This window comes from Eucyclogobius newberryi, unplaced genomic scaffold (assembly GCF_026437365.1).
Source record: "Eucyclogobius newberryi isolate DKJ021-1_F unplaced genomic scaffold, fEucNew1.0.hap1 SCAF_359, whole genome shotgun sequence".
NCBI classification, from domain to species: domain Eukaryota; kingdom Metazoa; phylum Chordata; class Actinopteri; order Gobiiformes; family Gobiidae; genus Eucyclogobius; species Eucyclogobius newberryi.
Window position 1 is genome coordinate 21,397 of NW_027316011.1, and position 19,459 is coordinate 40,855.

At 44.6% G+C, this 19,459-nt stretch overlaps 1 protein-coding gene across 1 annotated transcript; it reads left to right on the top strand.

Moving 5' to 3' along the window:
- Positions 1–1,219: 1,219 nt before the first annotated feature.
- Positions 1,220–18,956, top strand: LOC140375963 (neuronal calcium sensor 1). The gene is made up of 9 exons (XM_072461957.1): positions 1,220–1,242; positions 1,882–1,999; positions 3,039–3,175; positions 5,203–5,227; positions 14,632–14,770; positions 16,099–16,177; positions 16,563–16,651; positions 16,715–16,792; positions 17,225–18,956. Exons 3-9 carry the CDS (start codon positions 3,112–3,114, stop codon positions 17,321–17,323), a joined length of 573 nt encoding a protein of 190 aa, XP_072318058.1. The 5' UTR covers positions 1,220–1,242; positions 1,882–1,999; positions 3,039–3,111; the 3' UTR covers positions 17,324–18,956.
- The last annotated feature ends 503 nt before the right edge of the window (positions 18,957–19,459 follow it).

The window sequence follows — 19,459 nt, forward strand, 5'->3', positions numbered from 1 at the left end:
TTGAGCTTACATCATGGTGTAGTCACACATAGTTTACAATAATTACATACTGTTTGCATACTCCAACATACAGGTGCACAAACAAGTGCATATGAAATAGCACATATACATTTAAATGTCCACCATGTGTCTATGTTTCAAGTAATTGAGAAAAATACTAATAATAGACAATAATAGCTTGAACCTCTACCCCCTGCCAGTCCCAAACGCAGCACACAGTTCCCACAGCAGCAGACCAACAGCACAGAGGGCAGTCAGGCCAACAACACAACAACCCTCCACAGGAATGCAATCAGCATTACTCATGACTTAACCCAGCTCAATAATGGCATCATTTTGTTATGAGCCATTTGTCATTTGTAATTTTGGTTTAAAAATAAATAAATAAATACATATTCAAGGTTTTGATTTGAAACTAATTACCATTCAGTTGATGTCATTGTCAACTATTTCAATATTTTTTTTTTTCAGAATTAAAACTGTAAAATCATTGTACCTTATATTCTGGACCCCAGTCCGTATTTCAGGATGAGAATGGTCTCATTTGACTCTCTGCAGAGAGTAATCAGGATTTATTCATAGGCTAAGCACAGCCGCTCTTCTCAGTCCCAGTCATTCATTTCCTTGTTTAACCACAGTTTACCGCTTTGCTCGGCCGTATTGAGCTTTTCCAGTGGGAATACTGTCACTGCAGCTATCAGGGTGGGATAGGAGGCTGCAGGGCAGAGCTTACTAAGCTGACACAGTCACACAGCCACAATTCAGAGCCAACTCTCTCATGAATGAACTTCAGATTTTGACTAGTTTATAGAACGATAGTGAGACAGTTGTTATAAGAAATCATAGCTGACCAGAATTTGAATACACAGTTTAGAAAAAGTATAACACATAAGGCAGATAACACATAAGTGAGACTGCGTGTGGATTTGATTGTGTTTAATCATGTCAACGTGAACCTTGGGGAAAACTTGAGGAAGAAGAGGGAGAATTTACGTGCATTATGGCTTCAACACGCCAAACATCAATTTCAATTAAACGAATTATACAAATGAAATAAAAATGTAGGCTACTTTGGGCCCGACAGAGAGCGTGCGTGCCGCAGCGTCAGTGCGTCTGGCGCTGAGGCTGAGCGCACCGGGGCCAGTGAGGCTACGTCACTGGAGCAGAGCAGCACGATCGCGCAGCGGAGGAACACGGCCACACACGGGACCAAACGGACCCGCTTCCGCCTGCACAGTCCAGGTAAACGCATGTGCTTTTCATCCACGGCCACTGTCAGCTCATCGGTGCTGTGTATGAAGTTAGTTTATGTGGAGAATCTTCTGTAAATGGCATGTGCGTCTTGCCCGGTGGAGTGTGATCATGAGGCGCACGCTTCTTCCTGCGCGGTCGCTATGGACGAGTCGTAAACTGTATGTTGCTATGGCACTGGCAGGCAACATCCCACCTGCTGACAACATGAAATATACCTTTCCCTCGCGGAGGTTATGTCCATAGTAAGTAGGGTTGCATTTATTTCACACGTTGACTTGCAGAAACAAGCGCCTCTTTTTTGTACAAAGTTGCGTAAAAGCGTTGCCAGTTGAGCTAAGTACTTTTTTTTTTATTCATAGGTTATTTAACAAGCCAATCATCAGAACATACACACAAGCTACGTTTATTTACTGTGAAGTTTTCGCCTCTTGCGCCACGTCCCGTTTTTCCTGCCGGCCACAGCTCAGTGAAAGGTCGCTGCCTCTATTAAGTATTTTTCCAGTTAAGATGTTTAATTCGTCTGTGGCTCATTCTGGGTGAAAGCACTGTCCATTTCCACTAAAGCACATCACGTGTTTGTGTCTCGTTTTGTCAAAAAATGCCTGTGTGTTTATTTATTTTTACCAGCGTCTGAATAAAAGCCTGGGAGGAAAAGCACCAGAGGACTCAAGATGGTGATTAACAGCGTGGCACTCATCATGAGAAGAACATCCGTGGTAGCAGAGAGCAGATGTCTCCACTAAAGGTATGTAGTGTCCTTAAGGCTGGTGCTGCTGGGCTCAGACACTGAGAGCTTGACAACACCAGGCCCACATTGCACAGAGAAACTCGATTATTTCTCAGAGAGGAGATCATCGTACCATACTGTTGTGAGAAAGGCCACGAAGGGGCAGAAGTATGAGTCAGAATGAAGGAAAAAAGAAAATGTCACTTGTCAAATCCGCCAATAAGCTCAGGAGACAGCTCACATGCTTATTTTAAGATCAACACCATGCCACTTTTTAGCTGGAAAACTGACACAAACCATGTAGAGAGCGCACAGTTTATTCTTTGCTTTCCTTCATCATGTCATTAGAATCGAACTACTCATCTCTGGGAATGTGCAGATGGTCCGGTCGCATATGTGTGATGGTAAAACATACTGTCTGATTGTAGAAGGCATTTGGGGATTCGTCTGTATTACTTATTTCATCTTTGCTTGACTTTATTACATGTTAACACAGTGTTGCGTGCACTAACAAACACAACTTCCCCCCCCCGTAAAGTGAGCAATGTCCTTTGTTTTTTTGTGGTTGGCTCCTGCTCTTATCTGAGCTGTCAAAAGAGGAGGGATTGGTGTTCTCCAGTGACTTGCCCAAAGCGATGGCCACAGTGGTGGGAGAAAAAGGAGGGGTGGGAGGAGTGTGAGAACAAGAGAGAATTACTGTGAAGGAGTGAGCGTGCTTAACCCAGCCGCCCAGTGACTCTTATATCCAAGGACGAAGGTAGCAACGCATCTAAACGCCTCTCTTTCACCCACGGAGCGCTCTGGAGAGATGAGGCGACAGTATGGGCACCCGGGGCTCAGCGGCCTGCCAGCGCCTCTTCACAAGGCCCCCGGGGTTGTCCGTCTGGAGTGCCAGGCCCGCTGACCCGACGCTCGTTCCAACCTGCTCCACCAGACACTTTTACAGTAGCTTCGATTACCACTGCATTTGGCTTTCCTCCCAGCTAAACGAAAGCTTCTTTTGCCCCCGCTGCTGTCATCATTACTGAGTTTAAACTGGATTCTATATTGTTGGCAGAGGGGCGGAGGACAGACGAGAAGGTAGAAGGTGGTGCGCCGTGCCAAGCTGGATTTGGGGAGACGAGCTGAAGATGGGTAAATCAAACAGCAAGTTAAAGCCGGATGTCGTGGAGGAGCTGACAAGAAAGACATATTGTAAGTATTTCAAATAAGGTGTCACATATACATCATTAACTCACGATATTACGTTTGGCATTGAGCAAAACTCCACCAATCAGGCGCAGAGTAGCACAGCTTTTGTGATGCTATATTAAGCAGTTTGTGTGTTATTCCTGGAGCACAGCATTATTGTCATTACTGAAGCGGTGCAGGTGTGGGTGGGAGTTGCTATCAATTGGCTGCTTAATGACAGTGTTATTTGTACGGGGGCTTTCTCGGCACCAGAGCTTTGGCTGCTTGTTGTGGCAGGAAATTGCTGTGGAGGAAGATTGGGCGTCGTGCTGGGCAGGGCTGCTCTTTGCTGTCCTCCTCGCTGTTTCCATTCCATTCCTCCCTCTCTCTTTCCTTCTCTCACTCCGCCACTCTCTTACCCTTTACCCTGTCTCCCTCGCTTTCGCTTCATACCCTAATTGCCCTCTTTCAGCGAGGAATGGAATAGTATAATTAGGATCTTATCTGGTTAACATCGCTGAGAGTGCTTCGCTCCGCTTATGCTCACTCTCCCATGTTTGGTGACTGTCCCTTCATCTGTCTGCCTCGTTCTAGTGCCCTCTTGTAAGAAGCGTTGTCTGTCATCTCCTTTTCCCTCTTTCTTCTTGACAGATTGGGGACTTAGTGAGTTTTTCACTGCCTACATATCTTTGTGTCTATTTTAGACCAGTATAGTTTGTGTTTTGTGACAGATTAAAAACAAGACAGAAGAGAGAAAAAGATCTGTAATGTTCTGAGCAATATTTAGCTCTTGAATATGCCTCTTTTGTCATGGCTCCTGAAACTATAGCAACTCTCACGTTATGAGAACCAAACAAGAACAAAGAGAGCATAATGTTTGCATGAGCGTGTATTCTATAAATCAATGATCAAATGTCCCTCACTCGTGTCTCTTTTGTGTCAGTGGCCTGGGTCATGATTTTACTCTAACGTGGATAAAAGTGAGAGTTTTCCTTATGTTTAAAACGTGAAAATCTTGGCACATAAAAACCGTGAATATTTTAATATTACAAAACATTGACCCTGGAAGAGTAACTTCAAAAATAACTGACCAATTTGTGATGAGATAACACATTTAAACAATATAATCAGTGTGTAAACATATTTGTTTTTCACAGTTTGTCACCACTGTTGAAAGGTTTGCTGAGAGCCCAAGCTGAATATTTCATCACAAACCCTGCAGCGGCATCACACCGAGCCGTTTGTCAATTTCCTGCATGTGGCATATTTTCACTGCCAAAGTGATGTAAAAAACTCATGCAGTGAAAGGCCTCAGTTTTATACTGCTGCGCCTTTTGAGGTCAATTTACTGGTGACAGGTCTGGGGCAGTGCCATGCGCTTGACCCTGACATTTACTGCTCAGACAGTGTCACATGACTTGGAGGAAGTGCTTAGAGCAGTGAAAGGTTGAAAGGTAAAGGACAAATTACCTCTCCTGCTTTGAAAGTTTGTGCGCCATTTAAGTGCGTCTTAGTCCTAGATTTAACGTTACATACTCTTATCATTACTATTTAGCTGGAATGTATGATTTCTGCCTCATTCTAGTGTTTTGGACTCGCATACCGACATAGACACAGCAAATGAAACATTAACATCCACATTATAAATTAACTATGAAACCAGCTTTCATTAGCCGTTTACAGTTACACCAAATTACTTTTACGTCTTTGCAGGAACATAAATGTAATTGATTTCTGGACACTTGTTTCATTAAGACCCCGTGGAGGTGTGAAGCTGAAGATTGCTTGGGTTACTTTAGAGAAAGTAATGAAGAGTAAATGTCCCCGGGGGGTTGATTAGATACTGACAAATAATAGTGCTTGAGTTTGCATTGTAATTCTTCAAAACCTTTGCTTGCATGAATTTAGTTTGCCTGCTCTGCTGCAAAATACGTTTTGCATTGTACAACATTGCACCGTTTGTGTGAAAACAACATACAGCAGACAATAGTGTACATCTGAAATGATTGAAACTAACTGTCAGCTAATGTCTGTTTTCCTTTCCCCCTCAGTTACAGAGAAAGAAGTACAACAATGGTAAGTAAACTATGATTTTTCCATTGTAACTCAAATATTCAAATACTGTAATAGATATGCAATATTTATTTATCTAACCAAAAAGCCTAGATTTTGCGATGCTGAACATAATACAATTTTAAAATGCGTAGTGTAGTGTGATGAATGACTGATACTAAGCCATAGTTTCCACTCCATTAAGAATGATGCTGTCTAAAAATAGAATGACTTTGAGCTTGATGACGTTCACAAAAAACATTTCCAAGTTGCATTCAGGGATATTTTTTGTATTATTTACCAAGCAGTTTTCCGATAACAAACGTCATTTTCACTTGGCCACACTCACTTGGCAACACCAGCCATGACTTTGTAAAACTGATCAAGTTTGCGGACGACTCCATCCTCATCGGGCTCGAAGTGGAGCGGCTGGTGTCCTGGTGCCCAGAAGAGTGTGGAGATGATCGTGGACTTCAGGAAAGTCACAGCCCCCTCACTATCACAGACTCCCCCATCACCACCGTGGACTTCTTCCGCTTTTCTCATCAGTTCCCTCATCAAGAAGGCCCAGCAGAGGATGTACTTCCTGCAGCAGCTGAGGAAAGCCAAGCTGACAGAGATGATGGTGCAGTTCTTCACAGCCATCAATGAGTCCATCCTCACCTCCTTCATCACCGTGTGGTACACTGGAGCCACAGCCAGGGACAAACAGAGACTACAGCACATTGTGCCTCTGCTGAGAAGGTGATCGGCGGCAGACTTCCATCTCTGCAGGACCTGTACGTCTCCAGGACTCTGGAACGTGTAGGTCAGATCACAGCCGACCCTTCTCACCCTGGACATGTACTATTTGAGCCACTCCCCTCAGGCCGGAGGCCACTCCCCTCAGGCTGGAGGCTACGGTCCATCCGGACCAGAACCTCCCGCCACAAGAACAGTTTCTTTCCCTCTGCCATTGGACTCATGAGCACTTCCTAATAAACACTGTCACTTTAACCATAATTTAATCACCCACTGCACTGTTCACTACATCTGTAAATCTAACCATATATTTTGTGTACATAGTAAGCCTATTTTTATTTTGATCTTGTAGTAAATTCAAATAGTTTGTCTTCAATGCATGCCTTTTTTGATTCTATATATCTTGTTTTTATTATTGTTCATTGTTCATTGTTCACCAAAGCAAGTTCCTATGTTTGTGAATTTTGTTAATTGGCAACGGCAATCAACCTTTTCTGATTCTGATTCTGAAGTCAGCGTGTGACCCTGAGAAGCATCGCAGTATTTTAGCTCTTCTGCTCCTGCGTGTGCTGTTTGCTCTGCGAAAGTTAGTGAAAAATGACTGTAATAATTCCTCTTTTAAAGATCAAAGCAATATTTATTTGTATTCTCTGAGGCAGCAGTGTGCTTTGTGCTTTGTCGAGAGCAACAGAAGAGAGGGACAACCGTAATAAAGCGATCACTGTTGCATGTTCACGCCACTTGGGTTTAGCATTTCACAAACCCATTCTGCATGCATGAAAAGAGCGCTGCCCAAAGTGCCCAGTGTGTGCCCTTGTGTTTGTTTTGTAGTGATAACACAATGCATGGACAGGTATATGGGGCCATGGGACACTCTCTTGATGCCAGCGCCGTGGGATAGAGACCATCTCCACTCTTGGGTGTTACTTAGGTCACTTTGTTTGACGCAAAGGCTTAGCTTGTATCTGCACTCGAAGATCGACAGCAATCAACACAGCAGAGTGGGAGAGAAAAGGGACTTTTACCAGGGGAAATACCAGATGGCGTGTAATTAGAGCACGGGCGCACACACAGAAGAATTAGCAGGGTAGATAAATGCCTATGTTGTCCATTGAATTTGTTCTCATTTCTAATTCCCCGCTCAGGAACATCGTTAGTATGCCCGAGGCTAATCAGAGATCAATAACAAAATACCGTAGTGCAGTGATGTCCTTGCCAGCGAGACGGGAGCAAAGTCCTGCAACAACTTCTTGGCTAAACACCAGGGTCGTTGCCAAAGTGACGAAGAGAGTGCCAGTAATAAATACTTTATTTTCATGCTGGCACCCGCGGTGGCCTGATACACTATGTCATGACTGGTTTGTCACTGCTGGCTACAGTTACACTCTTTCAAGTACAGTTTGTGCGTCTTAGCGCCCAAATCAGACTTGTTGTTTGATGTGCCGGGTTTGTGGTGGCGATCCGGGCCAGAAGCAGCTGACATTTTCAAAACATGTTCACACTTGAAGCTTGTGTTTTCTGTAATAATTTTATGTTTGTAGTATTTGTGGAAGTCACATTTTTACTGAGTGTAGTAATATAACCTAGTGATGTGCATTTAATAAAACGTAAGCGACTGCACTTAACGCTGAAGTGCATTCTACACAAGAGCAGCATTGTGTTTCTGTGAATTAAAACGTTGCCCTCGGTTTGGACCTTTATACTTGTATAACACAGCCTTTTATACTAGCTACAGCTCTTATGTTAAGCGCTGCTGCACCAGCCTTGAATAATCATGATTTCATCCATCCATCCATCCATCTTCTGCCGCTTTATCCGGGGCCGGGTCGCGGGGGCAGCAGTCTGAGCAGGGACTCCCAGACTTCCTTCTCCCCAGACACTTCCTCTAACTCCTCCGGGGGGATCCCGAGGCGTTCCCAGGCCAGCCGAGAGACATAGTCTCTCCAGCGTGTCCTGGGTCTTCCCCGGGGCCTCTTCCCGGTGGGACATGCCTGAAACACCTCCCGAGGGAGGCGCCCAGGAGGCATCCGGAACAGATGCCCGAGCCACCTCAGCTGGCTCCTCTCGACGTGGAGGAGCAGCGGCTCTACTCCGAGCTCCCCCCGTGTGGCCGAGCTCCTCACCTTATCTCTAAGGGAGCGCCCAGCCACCCGGCGGAGGAAACTCATTTCGACCGCTTGTATCCGCGATCTTGTTCTTTCGGTCACTACCCAAAGCTCATGACCATAGGTGAGGGTAGGAACGTAGACCGACCGGTAAATAGAGAGCTTTGCCTTTCGGCTCAGCTCCCTCTTTACCACAACGGTCCGATGCAGCGACTGCATCACTGCAGCCGCTGCACCGATCCGCCTGTCGATCTCACGCTCCATCCTTCCCTCACTCGTGAACAAGACCCCGAGATACTTGAACTCCTCCACTTGGGGCAAGGACACCCCACCCACCTGGAGAGGGCAAGCCACCTTTTTCCGGTCGAGAACCATGGCCTCGGATTTGGAGGTGCTGATTCTCATCCCAGCCGCTTCACACTCGGCTGCAAACCGTCCCAGTGCATGTTGCAGGTCCGGGTTTGATGGAGCCATCAGGACAACATCGTCTGCAAACAGCAGAGATGAGATCCTGTGGTCCCCAAACCGGACACCCTCCGACCCCTGACTGCGCCTAGAAATTCTGTCCATAAAAATTATGAACAGAACCGGTGACACAGGGCAGCCCTGGCGGAGTCCAACATGCACTGGGAACAGGTCTGACTTACTGCCGGCAATGCGAACACAGCTCCTGCTCCGGTCATACAGGGACCGGACAGCCCTGAGCAAAGGGCCCCGGACCCCGTACTCCCGGAGCACCCCCCAAAGGACACCCCGAGGGACACGGTCAAAAGCCTTCTCCAGATCCACAAAGCACATGTGGACTGGTTGGGCAAACTCCCATGAACCCTCGAGCACCCGATGGAGGGTATAGAGCTGGTCCAGTGTTCCACGACCGGGACGAAAACCACTCTGCTCCTCCTGAATCCGAGGTTCGACTATCGGTCGGATTCTCCTCTCCAGTACCTTGGAATAGACCTTACCCGGGAGGCTGAGGAGTGTGATCCCTCTGTAGTTGGAACACACCCTCCGGTCCCCCTTCTTGAACAGAGGGACCACCACCCCGGTCTGCCAGTCCAGAGGCACGGTCCCCGAACGCCACGCGATGTTGCAGAGACGTGTCAACCAAGACAGTCCTACAACATCCAGATACTTTAGGTACTCAGGGCGGATCTCATCCACCCCCGGAGCCCTGCCACCGAGGAGTTTGCGGACAACCTCAGTGACTTCAGCTTGGGTGATGGATGAGCCAGCCTCCGAGTCCCCGGTCTCTACTTCCTCTTCAGAAGACGTGACTGAGGGATTAAGGAGATCCTCAAAGTATTCCTTCCACCGTCCGACGACATCCCCAGTCGAGGTCAGCAGGCCTCCACCCGCACCGTAAACGGTGTTTGTGAGACACTGCTTCCCCTTCCTGAGGCGCCGGACGGTTTGCCAGAATTTCTTTGGTGCCGACCGATAGTCCTCCTCCATGGCCTCCCCGAACTCCTCCCAGGCCCGGGTTTTTGCCTCTGCGACAGCACGAGCCGCGGCTCGCTTGGCCTGCCGATACCCGTCGATGACCTCCGGAGACCTACAAGCCAGAGTGGCCTGATAGGCCTCCTTCTTTAGTCTGACGGCATCCCTTACTTCCGGTGTCCACCACCGGGTTCGGGGGTTGCCGCCACGACAGGCACCGGAGACCTTGCGACCACAGCTCCGAGCAGCCGCATCAACAATGGAGGCGGAGAACATGGTCCACTCGGACTCAATGTCCCCAGCCTCCCCCGGGACATGGGAGAAGCTCTCCCGGAGGTGCGAGTTGAATACCCTACTGACAGAGGGCTCCACTAGACGTTCCCAACAGACCCTCACAATGCGCTTGGGTCTGCCAAGTCTGTCCGGCTTCCTCCTCCGCCAGCGGATCCAACTCACCACCAGGTGGTGATCGGTTGACAACTCTGCCCCTCTCTTCACCCGAGTGTCCAAGACACGCGGCCGGAGGTCTGATGACACGACAACTAAGTCGATCATTGACCTCCGGCCTAGGGTGTCCTGGTGCCACGTGCACTGATGGACACCCTTGTGCTTGAACATGGTGTTCGTTATGGACAATCCGTGGCTAGCACAGAAGTCCAATAACTGAACACCGCTCGGGTTCAGATCGGGGAAGCCGTTCTTCCCGATCACCCCTCTCCAGGTGTCACTGTCATTGCCCACGTGGGCGTTGAAGTCCCCCAGTAGAACAACGGAGTCCCCGGTCGGTGCACTGTCCAGTACCCCTCCCAAGGACTCCAAGAAGGCCGGGTACTCTGCACTGCTGTTCGGCCCGTAGGCCGCCACAACAGTGAGAGACCTGTCCCCCACCCGAAGGCGGAGGGACGCGACCCTCTCGTTCACCGGGGTAAACTCCAACACGTGGCGGCTGAGCTGAGGGGCTATCAGCAAGCCCACACCAGCCCGCCGCCTCTCCCCGCGGGCAACACCAGAGAAGTGGAGCGTCCAGCCCCTCTCGAGGAGATGGGTTCCAGAGCCCAAACTGTGCGTGGAGGTGAGGCCGACTATATCTAGTCGGTATCGCTCAACCTCCCGCACAAGCTCAGGCTCTTTCCCCCCCAGCGAGGTGACATTCCATGTCCCCAGAGTTAGTCTCTGTGTCCGGAGATCTGGTCGCCGAGGCCCCTGCCGTCGACTGCCGCCCAGATCTCTCTGCACCGGCCCCCTATGGATCCTCCTGCGGGTGGTGGGCCCACGGGAGGGCGGCCCCACGTCGCTCTTTCGGGCTGTGCCCGGCCGGGCCCCGTGGGGTAAGACCCGGCCACCAGGCGCTCGCCATGGAGCACCCATCCCAGGCCTGGCTCCAGGATGGGGCCCCGGTGACGCCGATCCGGGCGACGTGAACTGCCTTGATTGTGTCGTCGTCATAAGAGGCTTCTGAACCGATCTTTGTCTGACCCGTCACCTAGGACCTGTTTGCCTTGGGAGACCCTACCAGGGGCATGAAGCCCCCGACAACATAGCTCCCGGGATCATTCGGGCACTCAAACCCCTCCACCACGTTAAGGTGTCGGCTCAAGGAGGAGATCATGATTTCAATAATGGATAAAACATTTGTGATCATTGTTTTGTAAAATGGAGCAGGCCTATATGTTAAAGGCGTAATGTACTTTAACATAGATCTTATTTCCTCAGATCAACGTATCAATCATAGATCTCACCTACCGCTCACCTGCAGCCTCGTCGGCTCGTCCCCACGAGAGCAGCACGTTTCCACGTGTCTAAGCGCATGGATCTATCATAATATAGTTCCCTCAGTGTACGGGACAAAATTAGGACGGAGTAAGACAGTTCGAGCTGTCTCTGAAGAGAGACGGAAATCTACGGGAGACGAGAGATGCGATATGATCCGTCGCGCTAATAAACAAACGCACGTGTGTGTTGTATCAGTCCGCACGGGAGACACTTTCGCCTAAGTTCTCAAATTGCCGAAAAATCGTCCATAACGCCTTTAAAGTTGCACTCCGTAACTTTTTTCTGTAACTTTCCTTCCTGTCTCAGGGAGATATTGCTTTGGAATGTTGAACAGTATGGCATTAAACTGACCCATCATGCTGAAGAAATACCTCGAAATACATACATTCTTACTGTGAGTGGGCTCGCCTCTCCAAAGATCTGACTTGTAGCTTGGCCTGGTGGCATCATTTGCTTGGCCTTAGGGAGATAGATACATTTAATGCCATACTCTGGTGCATTCCAGGCAAAGCAATTACATTTCAAAAGGAAGATTTAAAGATTCCATGTAATTCTTTGCAAGATTTAGTTTCTAGTTGACTTTGTCAAATATTTCCTTAAGGCTGGTATTCTTCAATCTATTTTTCTGGAAATAATTGTTTTTGGTAATAATTGTCCCAGTTTTTCTCTATGTATTTCCATTTGAGAGCAGAGAGAGTGCATTATCTCAGATTTAAATGAGTGAAAGTGTCCTCCCTTGGCCTTGGCCCTCTCACTCTCTCTCCAGCCTTAATTACAGACCAGCTTTAATTCCAGCTTTGCCCCTTTATGATTCTGTTGAGCTTTTTATAACTCAAAAGTGAAAATCATAATAAAGAAAGTGAAATGTGAAGTGTTCAGGCATGGTCGTCCTAGTAAACAAAATGTTACACATAAAAATACCAATTTGAAAGATATTACCATAATAAATATGAAACATGTTAAGTTTCATAAATATTGTTCACAAATCTAAGTCGTACTGAGCAATTAATATTCAAATGAATAATCCATCCCCCTCACAGGCGTGGCATATTGCACAGGTGTGTTTAAGGCTGGCCACAATAAAAGGAGACTCCAGAGCCTCTCAAACATGCTCCACTCTGCATCCACAACCATCATCTCATGTTGCAGAATGATAAGACATGGCCCCATGAGGAAGGGTCTGAACACAATTCAGCAGATGTGTCGCCCACTGAGCATGTTTGGAAGGCTCTGGATCGGCGTTGAGTTCAGTTATTGACAATATCCAGCAACTTCGGGGCCATTTTGGTGGTCACATCAGATACTGACTGGTTTTCTGACCCCCCAGCCCCTCTTAAAGCAAAACCCAACATTTTGAATTGTCCTTTTATTGTGGCCAGCCTAAGGCACACCTGTGCAATATTCATGCTGTCTCACCTGTGAGGTGGGATGGATTATCAATATCAATATTAATTGCTCAGTAAGAAAGATTTAGACCCACAGTGTCGCAAGTTCCCGACTCTGACGATTTACTGCATGTCTTCCCCTCTCTCATCCCCCATTTCACCCTGTCCTCTCCTGTCAAATAAAACCAACGGGCAAAAAAATCTAAACAAAAAGAAAAAGAAAAATGGGAGCAAAAACAGAAGTGTTTATTATTGTGTTCAGAGTATGTACTGCGATGTTTACAGAAACCTCACTGATGCTAGAAAATGAATGAAGGAATATTGATCCTTATAAAGAATGTAATGATTATTTACATGAAAGAATAAAATGAAAAGCAGTGTAAAACACATAAGTTAGTAGTAGTCAATAGTTATTGAATCATACTTCATCTGCTTTGAATGAGGGAATGACTTGATGATGGCGACCTTTAGTCGGTCAGATAATGTGGCTTGAGAATAGAGAGTTTGATTTGCTTCAAGCAGAAATACCATCTTGTCCAGCAGTGGATGGTTTATAGTAATTGTGATAAAATGTGAATATATGATTATATTTCTGTGATGTATTTTATCTGCATAATAGTGATATATTATCTGCATCATTAGTCTAAGAGAAGAACGGGTGTGTGACAAACTGGATTTGTGAAGGGGTCGTAAAGATGGGCCAAAGGATGTTTACCCTAGGGGGGGTGATAACCCAGAGGAGTCTGGGTAATGTTTACCCAAGGCTTGATCTCTACGGAAAAATACCAAGTGCCTTGATGTGAGGCTGACCAATGAGAAATGTGACCCGCCTATTCCAGAATATCTAATAAAACCAACCAGCATGGGAAAAAACGGTGTGAGACGCGGGGGTGAGACGCAGGAGGGTCAGCCAGGCTCCTTACAACGGCCTGGCTGACACAGTCCCCGCGTTTTCTCCCATGCATGCCACACAAATGTCTGATGTTTCTGTGTCGTTTCATATTCTAGGTTGAATTGTGTTCTCTATGTGTTAAGGAATAGCATCGGTGTATGTCTAATTCCATGACAGTAATACATTATTTTACTTATTTTTTTTATGTCTGGAGGCTGGATTTAATATATTTTTGACAGATCTTCATAATAGATTGACATATTTGTTATCTACTCAAAACCAGAATTAACCAAAACAATCTGAACTAATCCACCTCAGCCCAGCATCAGCAGGACTTTCATCTGAGGTTTTACCATCAACAAAGACTGAAGGGATTCATGTGTTTGTGGATGTATCTTTTCTAGTAGTTGGTTGATGACCTTCCTAGTATTTGGCTTTGATTTGGATTTTCTTGAAACATTTAAACTGGAAAAGAATCTTAAAATGCATTTCAATTTAATTTTAATGATCCACATTTGTCCCTCACCTATCCCCAGAACTGTTTTTGCCTTCCAAACAAATTCTATTGAACCCTTACAAGATATTACAGATGCAGATCGTATTTTATGAATTTAGTGTATCAAGAGTTGTAGAAAAACTTTCAATAAAATCTGTGACGCTAAAATCTGGTGGATGGTAGATAACTCCACAAATACAGTACATTCTTTCCTTCACAACCAGAAAACTCCTTGATTCTATTTCACCTTTATCACAAAAAAAACTTAGATTATTTCTTAGTTTAAATTAAGAATTGCTTTGTATAAAGAGAGAGAGACCGCCAACTACCATCAGCTACAAACTCTTTCTCACGTGTCTTTGACCTGGACGTTTGTAGATTTAACAGTGTAAACAGTGTATACAAGGAAACTGCCTACTTTTTATTGTAAGTGAAAAACAGGTTTAGTCGATGAGTAGGTTTTAAAAAGAGACAAGGAAGCTTTACTCATTATATATTCATAAATGTCATAAAACACATGAATGAAAATGCATTCTGCCAAGTTAACATACTTTTATACTGCATTATCTCTCATGATATTATTGCATTGTATGTTCCAGGTACAAAGGCTTCATCAAAGACTGTCCGAATGGGCAGCTGGACGCTGTTGGGTTTCAGAAGATTTACAAGCAATTCTTTCCATTTGGAGATCCCACAAAGTTTGCCTCTTTTGTCTTCAATGTGTTTGATGAAAATAAGGTTTGTCATCTCTTTTTCTTTACGTTTTTGCAGACTAAGTGCACCATGTAATGAATTGTGGGCTTGCATTATTTATAACAGAACTATTTTAAGTATAACTATATTTATATTTATTTTAGCTATCACTATATTTATATAAAAATAGAAAACTGTACATATTATACCGTGCCCAACCATTTTCTGCTCTGATGATACTTTTAGATTCAGCAAAGAAGATCTTATAATTGTACAATATTATATCTATTTTCTTGTTGTTCAATGAGTGCAAGGAGGAGTCTTCCACATTATAATCGATGAAACATAATTGGACTTGAGAAGCACAATGGGATTACAGTAATGTATATCATAATCATTTTCAGTATTTGCATTTTCCTCTGGGATTTTGTTCATCACAGAGCATTTAAATCAGCATCATAATTGCCTTTCCCCATTGTGACCCAAGCTAATTGAATTGAGTTAGAAGTGACACGGTGCAGAGCAACCCGTCCTCTTTGGCCCCTGGAGGTGTATCGACTTTAGTGAAGAGGCGTTTCTCGAGACCTTCAGACTGTTGTTAATCTATGACCCTCATTACGCATCGGGCCCGTGGAGTTAAAGAAAACATTGATCTTAACTGTGTTTTACCACTTGACCAGCAATGTATGATTTAGGGATTATCTGCTCAGATGTCTAGTGTAGATAGTTGGTGAGAAAGTGTGAGTGCATTACAGACCTGCTGACATCACAACAAGCTCAATGCAATATCGGGTTTACAGGAAATTGTGCATTTACCCTATAATCGTTATTCATCCTGACTTTTGGCTCATATTATTAGACAATGTCAAATAGAGCTAAACCAGGAAAAAACAGACACATAAATAATACAAAAATAGTAATAGAAGCTTAGGTTTGACCATGTCAGAACCAGGAGGATTGATTAGGTCTTTGACATGAACAAAGAGGAAACAGGCAGTTCAAATGATGGACCATTTAGATCGTTTCTATGAATATTTCATTAGTATTGTGATGATGGGTTTCTGGTTAATTGAGCTGCCTTTCTAAATGTCTAGTCATAATTTTGAGTAGAAATGTGTCATGCACATTCACAATGTAGATATGCTGTAGCTGTTTGACTTAGATCCAGTGCATCCGTCACACTAATGACCACAGGTGACACACACTTCTGCCTCCGGAGAGAACCAGGTGCAGTGCAAAAATAGATGCAGACTTGAAGCTAACTTCTGGCCCTGTTTTAGCGAGGACAGAATAAAGACATGTAGGATGTTATTTCTACATATTACAGGATTGTGAGAACTAAACACTGTCTGGCTTTCTTTTTGTCACATCAGGATGGACGTATTGAGTTTTCTGAGTTCATCCAAGCGTTGTCTGTGACATCTCGGGGGACTCTGGATGAGAAGCTTAGATGTAAGACAATTACACAGTGCGTTTTGGATTGTTTGGATAAAACTTGAAACTGAAGGCAAAAACTGGATAACTAAGATTGAGAACACTAGAGGGCGCTGTCCAGGGACCCATTATAACATGCACATGATGAATGAGTCTGCGCCACATCTTCTAAAGAAGCGTGCCAGCATTAAAACACTGTCAAAATGATTTAGTAAAACTATAACAGCCACAATACATTTCAAGACAGAATACTTTAAGAGACAAAACATAACAATAACTGACAAACACCTACATGACATCTAATCTAAGCATTGTAAATAGTTCCTGTATTGCTTGTACGTATGTTTTATTGTGTATGTATGTCATTCATTATATCTAAAAAGCATTCTCCATCTCTGTGCAGGGGCTTTTAAATTGTATGATCTTGATAATGACGGCTACATCACCCGAGATGAAATGTTAAACATTGTAGATGCCATATACCAGATGGTGGTAAGTTTTATCACAGTAATGTCTGTTTGAACTTGTGAAAACACTAACGCTCTCATGTGTTAGGGAAACACTGTGGAGCTCCCTGAGGAAGAAAACACACCAGAGAAGCGTGTTGACCGTATATTTGCAATGATGGACAAGGTTAGTGTCCTGTGTATTAAATGTCCACATAGTCATCCATAATATACCATTATTAGCATTGATTTAACGTTCTATGTTTGTTTAGGGCTTAAACAGTGTTACAAGGTCACTGTTGCATTCATCTGTGCATTCATCTATTTATCTTAGCATCACATCAGTTCAGACTTCGCACATCTCTGAGTCTTGTCTGTCTGTAGACTTTGGGGCGATTGACCACTACTTTTACTTCCTCTGCTTCAGTGCGGACAAAACACAGCCTTTGTATATGTAGCACAGCAGCACTTGATATGCATTTGAACTGAGTGGCTTCCATCCAAGTGCTGTGGCTCTTTGAAGCAGCAGGCAATAGCTTTAACTGCTTTGCCCCCTGCTGGTAACTTTATGTAAATTGCATTTGTTCAAGTTCACTAAGATTTCATGTTTTTCTTTCAGAATGCAGATGGGAAGTTGACTCTGCAGGAATTTCAGGAGGGTTCAAAGGCAGACCCCTCCATTGTTCAGGCACTGTCTCTTTACGATGGACTTGTCTAGAAATGTGAGGTGAGTAGGGCACGATCAAGCAGCAGCAGCAGCAGCAGCAGCAGCAGCTACAACAACAACAACAATAACAACAACAACAACAACAACAACAACAACAACAACAACAACAACTCCAGCATCTGATCGTATTATTCTTTGTTATCAAAATACAAAGAAATTCAAGTCCATGAACTAAAACCAAAGCAAAGAGGGCAGATTTTGCTCAGTTTGTTGTCATGAATTATTCATTAGCCTCATGTTGCTGGCAATCAAATACTGTGGTCCTGCAGCGCTGAGTGAGGAGCCCCTCTCACTAATGTAATGCACTGGCTCGGCTGATGCCAAATGTTGCCGACATCCTGCTCCGTGTTTTGTCAACTGCAAAGTGAGCCTATGAATACATCTTTTTTACGGTAACATGTGATGGTCTTGCGAGTATGCAAAATCCATCTTTCACAAAATCAGATACAACAGTGTTTACTATCTGCAACTTCTGTCTGGTCCAAGATCATCCTGCACAGCATCACAAGCAAAGAAAGGAGCACGACCCATTGAAGTAACTCATGAGAAGAGGACTGTGAACGCCTCGGAGTGCGTGTGCCTGTAGTCGCACCTCTACATTTCCACCAAGCTCTTACACCTGTATCTTCTGTTACGGCAAGAAACTCTCGTGCGACAGCTGTATAGCACTACACATTTACAAGCCCAGTATTGTCAATCCTCTGCTCACACTTTAGAGAACTGAATCTTCTCAAAGACTTTGCATTGGAAAATCTCGGGAACTAAAGTGAAGGAATTGTGCTGCTGCCCCACAAAAAGTGTTGCTGAAAACATGGGCTAACATCTAAAATGGTTTAGTGTATATTTTATAATGTAAATATCAAGATAATTTATGTTCTGCTTTGTTGCATTTGTGGGGTTTCTTTATGAAAATGGAATGAAGTCAAATGTTTTGTTCTTGCACTGTTCTTTTCACATTCATGTGGGAATGAGGGTAACATTTACTGAGGGAACAGGGAGTTTTTTATTTGGACAGGAGTGGGGTGTTTTGTATAAATTATTTTACTATGTTTGTTCCTTGTTCCACCTCCTTGTTATAAATTGTGTTTTTGTGTTGCTCTTGCGCCTCACAATATCAGCTTCATTCCACCCTCTGCACAGACAATAGCGGGGCATTTTTAGAGGCACTGCCCTCATCACCTCTGGTTGTAAAGCTTTTGCAAGCTTTGTGTTTACAGCTCTCTAACTCTTCTGTGTCCAGAGCATGTGAGGATGCCTTTTTTATTATCTTCTGTCAGAGTTAATGCCTTATAGAACCCTGTCACCACATTAGTCATGTATTAACACAAGAGCACAGAATAAATGCATTTTAATCGTTAATGTACTTGTAGAATATATAATTTATGGTATGGTTTTTCTCCTTCACTTTTAAAGTTCATCATGTTTTATTGCAATGATTTGTTTAAGCGACCCAGCACATTCTGACTCTTATCACTGTATTAACAATGTAAGCAGGCAAATTGCTGTATGAGACTTTATGCATGTTTTGCTTTCAAACACGCATATGCCATCATGATGTACGCTTGCACAGAATGGTTATATTATCTACAATGAACTGCATAAAGCTGTGATGTACCAACTACAACAGTGAGCCATCTTTGTAAGCCTTTGTGTTCAAGCTCCTGGGATTTACTCTGACTGGGCCTGCTCAGACCTGCTGGATTCTCTTTATTAAACATAATACATTTCAAGAGCAGATCTCTCCTATATTTGCATTTGTGAAACACACTGCAAATATTCTTAAGGACTCAGAAAGATGCCTCATGGTCAAAATATGCTGCAGGCTGAATGTTTAGTGTACATGCACAACTCCATCATCTGTAGCCGTAGCCAGGGGATATTTCAGCTTGTGTAAAATTAGATTGCGACAGTTGAGTATAAACTGTCTATTTTTAAAGGCGGGACTGTTGCTGAGACAATTTTCTGGTCGGGGCCAAACAAAGTTACAGACTCCAGCTTGTGACGCGCGTTCAGCAGTTGCAAAGTTGCGTCTCCGGGGGGGAATGTCAGATAGCGCTAAAGCCTGGAAGTCAGTGTGGGGTCAAGTTACACACACACACACACACACAGGTTGGGTCCCGGGAACCC

What these genes read in the sequence shown, in the direction of transcription:
- LOC140375963 (XM_072461957.1), top strand. Translation starts at nt 3,112, where the DNA reads ATGGGTAAATCAAACAGCAAGTTAAAGCCGGATGTCGTGGAGGAGCTG. An exon ending in ATGTGTTTGATGAAAATAAG is followed by an intron (nt 14,771 to 16,098) that starts GTTTGTCATCTC and finishes TTGTCACATCAG; the next exon opens with GATGGACGTATTGAGTTTTC. An exon ending in TCTGGATGAGAAGCTTAGAT is followed by an intron (nt 16,178 to 16,562) that starts GTAAGACAATTA and finishes ATCTCTGTGCAG; the next exon opens with GGGCTTTTAAATTGTATGAT.